Genomic DNA, 13413 nt, shown 5'->3' on the forward strand with positions numbered 1-13413 from the left:
GTGTTCCCGGACCTTTTTTTGGAGCTTCCCCAAAACGCCCTCCACGTAGCGATGGGCCCTTAACGCGACACTTGTCCAACTTGTGCTGGCCCAACCCACACGTGGCGAGGAAAGGATGGGGGTGGGGTTGTCGCGACACAAGCGGCGGGACTCTTCGGGCTCGGTGGGGACCCGTCAGGCGACACGTTTCGATCGGAGAAAAGACGTGGCTTCGTAGACACGTGTCGCACTGTCCTCCGGTGGCTCCTCGTGACATCGCCAATTCACATTTTTATGATTCCCGAATATATATCTGTATAATCGAGAAATGTGGTCGTTCGCCAACGGTCCGATCTGGATTGACGGATGGATCAGGAGCCGTCGAACGCACGACCTACGGTGATCCATGTGTGGCGTGATGCACCGGGAAGTCACAGCTGCCGAGTCTTTGACCCGCGGTCAAAAAGGAGCCCAGAGGACCCGGGCGGAGACCACGAGCCGGCCACGTGCGTTGCTCCAACTGGGATGCCCACCTCGGCCCACCGAAATCGAAGGTGACATCCACGCCCTCCCCAACTTGCGCGACATCGAAAAAGCGAGGCGGGACGTGGGGCGTCGCGTCTGCCGCCACGTCGTCGGACAGCGACCTCGTGACAGCTAGCGCGGCGGGCAAGTTGCGCCGTCGCGGTCCCTCGAAATCTCCATCGGATCCGGCCTGCCGGGACGCGTCATCTTCGCTGAGGTCACGTTCCGGACCGCAGCAGCGCCGATTCGCCAGCCTTGGGACCCGATCCGGATACGTGGGCGGGCAATCAGCCGTCCGATCCTTTGACGTTTGATTCGCGCTGATACGACGCAGTGCAAAGCGTCAAGTTGGGGGGAGGGGTGCGCGCGCTAAATAATTGCAGTAGCCACGCAGTTGGACGAAACGGTACGCCATGAACAGAGGGAGAGAGGATGACTCCTCCAACGTGGCATTATGTGCCCGCCACCGTGACAGGGACACAGCATCCATGTCTAAGCCAAAGAGGGGCCCACGTGGATCTCATCGTCATCCGTCAAGAATATATTGCTGTTGTTGTCGTCCATCAAGAATCTTGCATGCATCCGAAGACCGACCTGGAGCGCTTGCTGAATGTGGATCACATCCGGATGCATGCCCCCGTTAGTGTGTTGGAGGATATTTATTCGATGAGAAAGTCTTCGGTGATCCCTTCCATATCGCCTCCTCTCCCATGCAACTATTGATGCCAATGACAGATTAATATCCATATATATATATCAAAAAAGAAGATTTAACTCGTTACCTTGTGATTAGACATCTTAACGTCTCAATCTCTATACTTAAAAAAATTATATTAAATTTTTTATAATTATAAAAATAAAAATATTTAATTTTATTTATCTTAATTTTATCGAACAATGCAGTGCGTCGCATTGCTCTGTCTCTTTTTCGTTTCTACGGACCATTACATCATCGAAAGAAGAAGAAGAGATAGAGCAATGCGTCGCCAACACTAATGTCTCGCCTCCCTCTTCTTCTTTATCTGGGACTAATACAGATTCCTCATCACTCTGCCTCCTCATCGTTGATGCTCGATTCGATATTGACAAGATTGACCATCACATCATTCTCGCTAACTATCACCATAACAGTCATCCATAATGTCACTATCCACTATTGTTATTGAAATTATCTTTTTACTAATTATTTCATGTAATTTATATACGTGTTATATTTTCTGTCGGTAAAACCGATGACGTCAGGATAAATAAAGTTAAATATTTTATTTTAAAAATTTTAATATAAATTTTTTAAAAAATAAAAAAAATATTAAAGAGATAATGGGTAACGTGTAATTAGCCCCAACCAACCATAGACTCTAAGTTGTATGCCAACCCACCTTGATGCTTAGGCTAAATATATGAGACGAGATATATGCTTTTTATACTAGTAATAATCGGTGATAGTTGTTTGAATTATCCAGTTTACGGATAAGCTTCTAATCGATGACCAAGTGTCCAGCTCGCAATCGCAGGCGATTTTGTTTAAAACCATTTTAAATCATATGCATGTGTGCCATGCCAATTTAATACATGATTAATCAATAATATCATGGCTCATCCTGTGTTATTTTATACGTCACTGTTCACGAGGAGCATTTGGACCTGCAAGCACCGACAGAACCCATCTTCTACCTTCTTTTGGATATAAATCATCTTCTATAGCACTAAAAGAACTGTAGCTGATTGGTATGTCAAGCTGTACAGATGCAATAATCTTTTGCTTTGACATGCTTTCACAAAAATTATTCGAAGCAAATTGTTAATAACAAAAAAGTAGTTGCCGTATGCCGATTCTTTCTTACTAGTACGACAATAGTGGGTGCCAAACCCACTGTTTTGTTTGACTTAGTAGCTGAATGATTTGGGTTTTCTCGTAATCTATTTGGTGAGCAATCATTAAATGAATTGAAATGTCTTTTTCTTGCTTCAGAAATATTAAGTGAGCTGTAAAAGGTTCTCAACTCTTTGGATGTCACCATCAATATTTTGTTTACTTACGTTATTTGTTATCCATTTTCTACAGAACAACAATTATATCTTCGATTCCCCTACGTCAACACGAGTCATTTTACTGCATCAATGTTGTCCTTCCTAAAGTTTGTAGTTGAATTGTCATCTATATATATTCTGAAAATGACTTCAAGTGATACGTGATTTGCTTCTTCCCTAAGTTGAATAATCTCAAGTCTAGAAAAGAACAGCCTGACTGTTTGCACTCTCGTCTTCTTTCCACGATCCAGGAGCGATGAGGTGGATCTCCATATCACTGGCCTTCAACACACTTGGTAAAAGCTTGTGTGCTGTGGTGATCGATCATACGAGCAAGGGAACAATGAAGTGATCTAAGAGTGTGGTTCTCTTGCACCAGAAAAGGTGGGGACTCTTGCAAGGCTGTGGTCGTAGCTTGTGTTGAACGTGAAGCATCGTTTGGTTGGGGAAGACAACTGCGTGTACCCAAAGAAAACATCAGCAATAAAGTCCAGTTGTAGGTGTGTTATGACAGGTGCATGCGATGTAGCATATTGCCTGTAGACAAACTAGTGGTCCACATAAGACCGATGCGTTTACTTGCAGTGGTCATCATGGCAAACTAGTGGTCACACTCTCCCTACCCTCATCAAGTCTAATTACCCTTCTGATACCCCTACAAATCCACATCTGTCCTCAGTGGAGATGCATAACTGTGTGCTCTATTTTAACACTATTTCCTGTGGTTTTAATGACACAGCTAACAGGGAGTAATTCTCTTGCCGAGTAGTACACATCAGTTAGCACGAAAGGATCAGCTATGATGCATGAACACCAGCTCCAGTTTAAACAGGTATAGCATTCCAATTGCAGGAGTAGAACAATACGGTTAAGATGGATAAATGCTGTGCTTGACAGGCACTCTTCACTAGTAGAAATGCTTGAATGTGAGTAACCTTCACTGCTACTCTAAAACTTGTATGACAGGTAAACTAGAATGGTACCACTGACCTAATATCCTCGAGTCTGCATGTTTTCCAGCCACTGGTCCTTCTTGGATGGCAGAGCATCTCTCACCATTATGGAAGGCACGAGATGAAATCTTATCTCATGCAAATTATGCATTTTTTTCCTTGGATAACTGCAGGTTTGCATGAGATGAAATCTTATCTCGCGCAAATTATGCATTTCTCGTACAATAACTGGAAGTTTAAAAAGTCACTATTAAAAATCTTGCATCTGTTAGCTGCTACATCCACTGGAAGTTTAAACAGAATGAATTTCTTGTTCGGAACACCCAGCAAAAACAGAGTAGAGATACAAGTAAAAAAGAGACTGCAATAAGTCTACAAACACAAGTAATGGAATTGGCATTAGACTTAATCTACAACTGAACTTTCAATTCATCTACCAAGTTTCATGTTTTAACACGAACAAATTCAAAAGAAATTTCTAGTTGTTGTGATAGAAGAACTAACAAAGAAGTAGCACCGATGCAGCTACGTAAAGTAAACTGGCCAGTTGTAGTAGTAGGAATCACGCAATGGCTTCGTCATGTACTGGTTCCACTGGTAAATGAATGATTAACGCATCAGCAACCAACGGGAACTCATTACTTGAAAATGCAATAATCAAACCATTTACATGATATTCTTGACTCCGACCAACCACAGCATACTAAGCTTTAAAGATAAATATCAAGGATAATAACCTGATATAGCACTAGCGTGGAACTGGGAAACAAGATATACTAAATAGTGAATAGGAAGATGGTCTTGTCATATTCTATGCCCGCCTCTACCCCATAAACAATAAACGACAACAGGAGAAAACAAAATATAACAGAAGCTAAACATGAAAGTGAAACCACTTTTGACCCTCACAAAAACATTATGAACAAAGGATGCTTCATATTTTTAATTCTTGATCAGAAAAGTCTTACCTTGAATTGATAGGGTTCATTCTTCTTCATAGCTTTCTTCCAATGGTAGTGTTCAAACATCATAGCCTTGTCATGCCAGCTGCAAATTGCAAAGCATAAGCATACGCATCTAATTATTAGCCTGCTAAAAGCCACCTAAACCATAAACTAAAGAAGTTTCAAACGTGGCATAGCTACGTCAAGGAGAATCAGATATGAAGGGCATAATACAGAAGAGGCAAACGAAATATAGAACTGGGATCCTTGAAAGTAAGTGCTCAGTTCATTTTAGACTTTAACAAACATGTCATATTTTGGTCCCAAAATTGATATCCCGTTATGATCCCTAAAATATAATTTATATTTCAATCGAGTCTGTTTAGAAAATCCCACAAAAGAAAGTTAACAGAAGTACGACTGCCAGCTTCAAAACAGTATAAAGTTTTCCGCTAATGTTTTTTAAACATTCCTTTTATTTTTCCACAAAAAATTACTTCATTACTATCCAGTTGCCATTCTTGTTGTGAATCTAATTTATCACTGCCCTGGCATTTCATTTTGGTATATTTCTTTGGTATTTGACAGATACAAGGAGAAGATATGCCAGATGCACAAAATTTAAGGGATCACCTATTTACTACATTTTGGTAAACTTTTGTATAACATAGTCCATAAGGCTTTTCCTTGTAATCACATTTCTTTACTAGACATTTAAATTTCATTGCCGATAGAAGATATGCTGCTTTGAATTGGTGCTAACGATCAATCGTATGTCCCTTAACATTTAAGGAGCTATATTTTTCTCCTTGAAAATCCTTTGGTTTCTTTTTTCAATTTGTGCTCAAAATCTCAATTTTCAAATCTATGGCTTCAGTTTGAATGATGACATGAGTTCGAATGATTTTTGTTTGGCGCTACTGACAGCCAAATAATATACCACAATTCATGGTATCACATGACCATGATGACATGTCACACTCCCATTAACTGACACGGAAGCTGAGAACATCATTTGACTGCATTGGATATAAAAGTTCAAGGAATTGCTAATAAGACAAGTTAAGCCTTGTGTTTCAATCACTTGTGGGTTAAAGGTGACTCAGTTTCTTACATCTCTTGTATTCATAATCCCTACCCATCATGGTTGGCTGCCAATAGATTCCTGGTCGAGATTCAATGTGTCAGTCACGATTCCATGCAGAATTATGAGATACGTAATAGTTCATTTTGTAAGTTCAAAATTACAAGAGAGTCTGTATGACACATCTAAGTGCTCTTTTCCAAAAGAACTGAACCTGCTATAATGTTTCACTAGTTATCTTCTTCCCACAACATAAATCTATTTGGATCATGTAGGAAAATTCTCACAACATTGGTGAATGTACCAGAAGCACAGGGGTTGGCTTCCCTCAACTCAACTGCGGATGCAAGGTTCCATCAATCTCCAGCTTTTGTTAACTGAAAGTTAAATATGGTTGGTTCCTTTTACAATTATATGTACCACCTTCCCCCTTCCACTCCTCACTATTTGGTCCCTTCCTGTCTAACAACTCCTCTTCGTGTTATTCTGTCAGCATGAAATCAACAGAAGTTCAAGCATCAAGGAAGTTTAGGAATTATGCATATTTTCTTTGAAATGGTTTGCTCGCCTCTTTCTTCTCCTTGAAATTTCACCTCTATTTCTTATAATGGCAAGATTGTCCCATGTCTATAACAACAAAAAATGTAGAGCCTCAACACGACAGCACTGCTCCACCCATAACTCGATATGAACATCCCTGTACGACCAAGTTATCATTTGAATAGAGAGTCTCTCTATTCAATAGGACACATCCCTTGCATAAAATATTTTAAGGAAACGATATCTGAGATTGCAGAAAACTGAACAAAAGATTTAATCGAGACCCAACAAACAACAAAATTTTCTACTTATTCCAACACAGAACAAATAGAACCCGAATTCCCAACCAGTGAGGCGGATGATCAAAAGTTAGAAGCAATCTCATAAACCTAATGGCGAAAGGAAGGCTCACTTGAACTGGTTGGAGAGCTGCCACATGTAAGGGGTTGATCCAGGTGAGGGCGGAGAAGGCCAAGGACCCGATCCAGATGTTCACGAACCGCTCCGGGTCCGTGTGGGGGATGCCCTGATCGCTATGGTAAGGATTCCCAAATTGCTTCTCCATCTCCACTCAACCACGCTCGTCTCCTCTTCTTCCCCGCTTTCCGTCTCCTCGCTCGCTCTTATCGTTTCGCTCTCCCCTTGGGCGATATTTGTTCGTCGGTTTGTTGCCAATACTGCTGCGAGGACCGGTTCGTGTCAAACATTGGGCCGCAAACATTTGTTTTTGTTCTTAAGCCCGGCCCATTAAAATATTGCCTCGATAGTGATCATAATCTCCTCTCCTTATGCCGACATAAAATCTAACTCTAAGATAATGATCGATATTTTTAGTAAATATATATATATATATATATATATTTCTTTGGAGAATTTTAAATATTGTTAGAGATACTTTTCATCTGATGTCTGCCATTGTTAGTGATGATTGTAAGGTAACACATGTATTTCGAATGGTTGGTCGATTGTATTACTGCCAACATACTTTATGATCTTTCGAGGGATTTATTTCCTTTAGATTTAGATCTTTTGACCTTCCTCGTTGAACCTTCAACTACCGGAATTAAGAAGCTATGTTGTGAAGATTAAACCTTCGATTAACAAGTAAACATTTTGACTTGTATTACTAAGAAAAAAAAAGGCTTTTTGCACCCACTAAATAAGTCCGCCAAGTAATGCTTCTCTCTAATTACTTGCATGTGTATATATATTTACAATAACAAAGGATCAAGCCAAGTGTTCGAACTAATTCATACGCTTGGCAAATGGCTGCATGCGCAGCTTGCTGGGCTTGTGCTGCAGACCAGCTTCAGTGGCATCACTCACGACTTCATTGATCAAATCCTTGAAGATCAACCTTTCCATCTGTAGAGCCACCTTCGATTGCTCCATTCCGTAGTCTACCCATCCTTCGGATCGATCAAGAACCTCCTCTCCGAACATGAAATCGACATCATCCCCCGAGCTGGCAGACCTTGTGTTTTCGGCTTCAAGTCTGGTTATCTCAGAGCACACTTCTTCCAGTAATTGCTGCCCATTTAGTTTCCTTCCGGTCTGAAGCAAAAGAAGGTCAGGGCGATTCCTATAGTCATAGGATTCCATCTGACGAGATAGGATCTCGTTTACCACATCAAAAACAAGCTTCCTCCTGTTCTTCTTCTCTGTATCAGCCTTCCGATATATAGGTTCCAGTTCTGAGAACCAGCCATGCTTTGGTTTTTCAAGAACACCATACAAGTCGGGGTTGATGGCATGGCCTGAGGAGTGGAGCTGAAATGGAACTGCTTGCTGTCTGCTCAGAAAGCCTGTTGCCAGTAGGATCTCTAAGACATATCCGTGATCTGGGTTGTCCAGGTTGCACTTCGAGGTAATCGAGTCTCCGGTTCGAGGTTCTTCACCAGTTGAGTTCAGCACCTTGAGTTGCACAAAGTTCTCCACACCTTCAAGCTTCTTGGGGTTGGTTTCATCACTCCATTTGAGTGGTTGGCCATCAGACAAGCCACTGCGGCGGTAGCATCCCTGGCCTGAAGTGCAAGGTGCATCATCTGTTCAAGATGAGAAGGAAGTCAAGGTGTTGTGCAGGTATATTGCTCAGAATCACGAGTGGTGAGATGACTGGTTACATGTGCGGAAGAAAACTTTCACCTTAAGATTGAAACTATTTTGTCAAACATTTTTGGTCCAAATCAATGAAAGGATTTGGAGAACGGATGCTCACCTTTCACCGAGTTTGAGGATCTCTTCACAGGGGAAGGAGAAAATTCACCCTGGTAGCATGAAGCATCAAGGACTGACACAGGACTCGGCTGTTCAAAGGCAATACTTGCAAGCTCCTTCTCTGGTATGCGTTGATTCATATTTAGTGCAGAATTCTGAAACAAGAGAAGAAACGAAAGCGACAAGTGATTTGAATGAGCGACTCATAGAGACTTTGTTAGCCACTAGCTAATTGATATTGAATCTGAGTAAGAAATTGAATGAAAATGTCACGTCATGCAATTATACCTTCTGGTTTAAGATGGAGGCCCTGCTCGATGAGCTCTGGTTGCGTCGCTGCAGAACAGTTGACTGTAATGCCAAGCTCCTATTTTTGTAAGAACCTGGAGAAATTTCATCATCCACACAACTCAAAACCCTCTTCTCGCAGGTAATCTCATCATCCTGGTCTTTCTTTTCTCGTGCTTGAGATTGTTTTGACCTGAGTTTGCCTCTTGGAGAAACAGATTCGATAGGATTCCTATTGTTACAATGAATTTGAGCCTTGTTCATCGAGTCTGGAGTGGCTGGAGATGACTTCTCTGCTTCTCTTTTCCTCTGCTGTAGTCTTGGGCTCAGGACAGTCGAAGTTTTTGTTGAGATCCCACTGCTTTCTCCCGCTGAGCTTGAACGAAATCTCGGTGAACTATTGTTTTCGGGAGTCCTTCCAATGAATTGCTTATCTGTCGGGAGAATTCCTTGAATGTTTCTGACTCTAGGACTGTGATCTCTGTCGGCTGTCGTGTTTGCAGAACCTGTCTTTCTATTGCCCGGATTACTTGTATGCAGCTTGGGAAGAGTCGATAGAGATTCCAGCAGAATCACTGGGTGACCTGAAGCATCTGTAATGTCGACATTTTTCGCAGGCTTCATAATCACAATTGGAGGATCGAAAGCTTTTGGACTACCACCTGCTTTTGCTGGTCGTTTCGAGATCTTCGGCGACCCCAAGTTCTGATTGCTTCCCTTGTGAGGGTGATCTTTGTCTCTTGTGGTCTGCGCCAGCCTGCTTGCGCGCATAGCGTCTACCATTTGTTTGAGAGCTTTGAGGTCCTTTTGCTGCTTCTGGAACTGATCCCCTTTGAGTCTCTCCTCTACTTCTTTAATGATGGCCTCCGTTCGTTGCTTCATCTGAGCTTCTTGGTACCCAGTTCTTGATTTGTGTGGAGAGTGGCCTCTATCCCGCTGCTTCCAAGGGGCTGCTTCGGTCATGATCCTTGACTTGTGCCTGAGCGATGAATGGTGACCTTTTGGCTTTGTTACGATGGAATCTCTGCTTTGAACAGGATCACCCTTTGCATCCCGAGCTCCTTTTGATCTTGTCGTAGAGTTACGGTCTCTTGGTTCATGCAAAGAAGAACAGCTTTTTCTGGTGATTGCTTGATCTGCTGAGCTCAAGTCTGGAGCTTCATCCACCAAGCCCATGAGCTTTACAACGACAGTGGGGAATCGCTTTTGATTGCTGGGAGGATCTTGGAGTAGATTGGAGGCCCTGTTGATCCTGGGACTGGTATTAGCTTTATCAAAAGACTCCAAAGCGGAGCTTGTTCTTGAGACAAATTTAGAAGCCATTTGGGAACCTTGCCTGCTGTCCAGTGACAGCCTTGGAAGCTCTCGGAGTTTGGTAACAGACTTGCCGGTATCTCGGGAATCCATGGACGGCCGCGAGAACTCTCTCTCATCACATGAGAGACGAGGAGTTCTCTGCGATGCTTGGTACAACGAGGCATCTCTTGCCCCATGATCGCGAAATTTCCAAGGTGCTTCCTTGAGCTCCACCAGAAGTCTGATTGCTTCGTTGAGATCATTCGGCATCCTTGTTTTGGAGAACAGCAGAGGCATAGGGGAGTCCGCTTGCTTCACTGAATGGTTCTTGACCTCCTCAGTGGATGAAGTCTCGATAGCGAAGCCCCGAGTGTCCTTTTGCGTGGGGTCTTCGGCAGCATTGTGGAAAACAAAGGATTGTGCACCAGACTTAGCAACTGAGATGTCACTTCGGAGGTCGAAGCCGATAGATTTGGCAACATGGTCTGAATTCTTCTGCTTGGGTGAACTCCTTGGGGATCTCTCGGTAAAGAATGCTTTGTCGAAGGAGCAGGCCTCTTGGTGAGATAATTTGCTGTATTCCAAAGAAGAGAATGATGAGCTGGATGAGGAAAACGAAGCTCTTGAGGATTCCAAAGAGACTGTCTGGTTTTCATTCAAGCTCTTGCTCAGGTGTTTCTCCTGCATGGTAAACCGATATCTATTAATCTTCCGTGGAGAGAGCTAAGATTAGGAGGTATACTAAGACTGAAACTTTACCTGCAGAATCTGTGAGAAGCATGGAGTTTGCTCTCGTCTTCCAGTGTTTAGAAGAGCATGACCTACCAAAGAACAGGATAGAGTTAGGTGGGATCTAAATCCAGGAGCACAGACTGCAGAACCAACTCGTATCACAGAGCGTCATCCATCACAGCTCCATGGTAACAAATTGGTGAATTGAATGGATGAATAACAAGATCAATGCTTAATCTATATTTTTTTGGATCAAAAGTTTCTCCAATTCCGTAATTTGGGATACAATCAAGCCATTACTTTCCACACCAATTTATTCATCAGCAAGAGGCAAGTGAGAAGAACCATTTAGTTTGTGTTCATTCATCAGTATTTTTTCTTTTCTTTTTTTGTTTACAATCATAAAAAAATTCCATCTATGTTCTTTAAATTAGATATGAAACACAATTGAAATAGCTAATCAAAGCCCCATAAACAATACTCCAAGATGATGCTTCAACAAGGTGTCTCTCACATTTTGCAGGCAATTCAGTAGAATGGACGGAGTCTTAAGTGGATTGTTACCTGAAGGAAGCTTCCTATGGCTGCGATCACTGAGGCTCCTCCCGGCGAGGAGATGGCGGCGGTCGAACATCCGAAAGATCCCGGAGATGCACCCGATTTGCTTCTGCAAATCCAGCTTCTTGTCATCAGCAGACGCGTCGAGTAACTTCGTAGGCATTTCGAGCTTCTTCAATTCAACCATTCCACACTCGTACGTTTTTCTACTGCACTTCTCAGCCTGCGTCTTCCTGTCAAAGGTCTAAACGGAGACTCGATACATGAAACCTCGTATAAATGCTTCGCACCTCCAATGCAACGACAAGCTCTAAATAACAGCCACAGAGAAGTCGACTGGGAAGACAAAAGAAGGCATCTGCTAAAACCATGGGATTCAATTAATAAATGGTTGGGGGGTGGGGGGAGGGGAGAGAGAGATAGATAGAGAGAGAGAGAGAGAGGTGGGAGGCCTCGCTATTCCATGGATGGTGATAGATTCTAGTTGGGCCGGCAACGTTGAGAACTCCTCACGATGGTCATGTGGGTTGATCATCACACTGGATGTGGGTCTCCTGCTGTCTGCATGAGCATGGCATGGTTATCAGCAAATACAGGAGTTGCTGTTGTGCGATGAAAAGAGTCGCACATCGCTTCTCTACTGACTACCTCTGTACTGATGCACATTGCAGCAAGTATCATTACTGGATCATGAGCTGCTCTCTAACTCTTTCTTCCGAATGCATATGATCTAAATAGGAAAACCTACTCTGGATTGTCTGCCATTGCAGACTAAAACTCTGTTTCCTTCCATGAACTGTTGAATCTAAAACAGTCGAATGTATACTATGGGATGCTTTATAATTGGTCGTATAAAACATCTCCTACAAGTAGAAGGATGCATGATCCTGGTGGGACCTCAGTCACAGTGCAGCATTTATCTCAGTGGGGATCCGGGAAAAACGCCTTGGGTGAGCTCATGGTTTCTGGCCAACCAGTTTTGCTTGTCTGAGAGTACCTGGAGCTTTAATGATTAAGCTCCTCATTGTTTGTTCCTTCAACATTTCTAGAGATTCAGGTGAAAAGAATTACACTATACATGGAATTTTCATTATATTTCAATTGGGTAAAGCAACACTCAATGCTTTATGAATCATCTTTACCATTATCATTATCTATCAAATAAGCTTTGAAGTGATTTAGTGATCACAAGTGTGACACAAGTCAAAAGGCTACAAAACTCTGTGATGTACAATCATCAGAATTTATTTTATGTGTGCCATAACCTTCTACATCGGACATGTACGCTGTGTATGCTACTAGTAAGGCCATGATGATTAATGGGTTGGGTAAGGGGAGCAGGGTCACATGCATAAAGTGAAAATGTCACATGGGGCTGCTCGTGCTTCGTTTGGCAGCGCCAACTAACTGAGTTCAATAATTCATTGCATGTTCCGATCCAATAACTGTGGCCCTTTGCACCACAAGGCTGGCACATGATGCCTTAGATTGCAGAAAGTACTTGTTCTTCCTTCTCTGTCAGTGTGTCAGGGCAACAACAGAGTTGTGATCATTCCCCATATGCAAACATGAAGCTGCAGCAAGATGAGGAGGAGATCCACCCATGGCATGTTTATCCTGATCCTGCTGGCAGTCAGTAGATAGATATTCTCTCTCTCTCTCTCTCTCTCTCTCTCTCTCTCTCTCTCTCTCTGCATGTTTGAAGTTCTACTGAAACAACATGTTACTATTGCAAGTTCTTGTTCTTGTTTTGAATTACAACATATGAAAAGAAAACGATAGAGTGAATCATTGGAGTGCCCAAAAATTCAACCCAAGAACAGAGCTGATCTGTGCAAGGAGAGTGGAAGCCCAGACACACGAGAGTTGTCTCGGCAGAATGAGAAGTGGCACCATCCGCCCGACGAGTCTTATCAACGGAAACAGCGGCAGCGGTAGCAACGCTGCCAACACAAGCGGCGTCCTCGTCATGTGGGGGGGAGCGGACCATGTACGTTGAAAGAGGCAGCAGCACCCATAGTTGGCGCCGATGTCGGCCGCCCGCTTTCGCCTTCCACCAACATGCCATGTCTCCCGAGTTATATCATCCATGTCCTCCACCACCCACCCACCGTTGACATCCATCGCCCACCGATAGCTACGCAGCAACAGAAGCAGCAGTCCCGGCGCTCTGTTCGTATCTCATGCACTTGGTCGAAGAGGTTTCACCGAGAGGACAGACATCGGCATTAAAGCCTCGTGTCTCTGTTCTCGACTCGAAGGGAAA

General features: G+C 43.0%; 1 protein-coding gene and 1 pseudogene across 1 annotated transcript; both read right to left on the reverse strand.

Moving 5' to 3' along the window:
- Positions 1-3857: 3857 nt before the first annotated feature.
- LOC135586944 (uncharacterized) lies at positions 3858-6706 on the reverse strand (annotated as a pseudogene).
- Positions 6707-7216: 510 nt separating this feature from the next.
- On the reverse strand, positions 7217-11505 carry LOC135609997 (protein LONGIFOLIA 2-like). The gene is made up of 5 exons (XM_065103883.1): positions 11154-11505; positions 10617-10678; positions 8562-10538; positions 8275-8428; positions 7217-8101 (listed from the first exon to the last, which is right to left on the reverse strand). The coding sequence occupies exons 1-5, from the start codon at positions 11332-11334 to the stop codon at positions 7302-7304; spliced, it is 3174 nt and encodes a 1057-aa protein (XP_064959955.1). The 5' UTR covers positions 11335-11505; the 3' UTR covers positions 7217-7301.
- Between the last annotated feature and the right edge of the window lie 1908 nt (positions 11506-13413).

The sequence above is a fragment of the Musa acuminata genome, chromosome BXJ2-4, assembly GCF_036884655.1.
Source record: "Musa acuminata AAA Group cultivar baxijiao chromosome BXJ2-4, Cavendish_Baxijiao_AAA, whole genome shotgun sequence".
Classification (NCBI taxonomy): domain Eukaryota; kingdom Viridiplantae; phylum Streptophyta; class Magnoliopsida; order Zingiberales; family Musaceae; genus Musa; species Musa acuminata.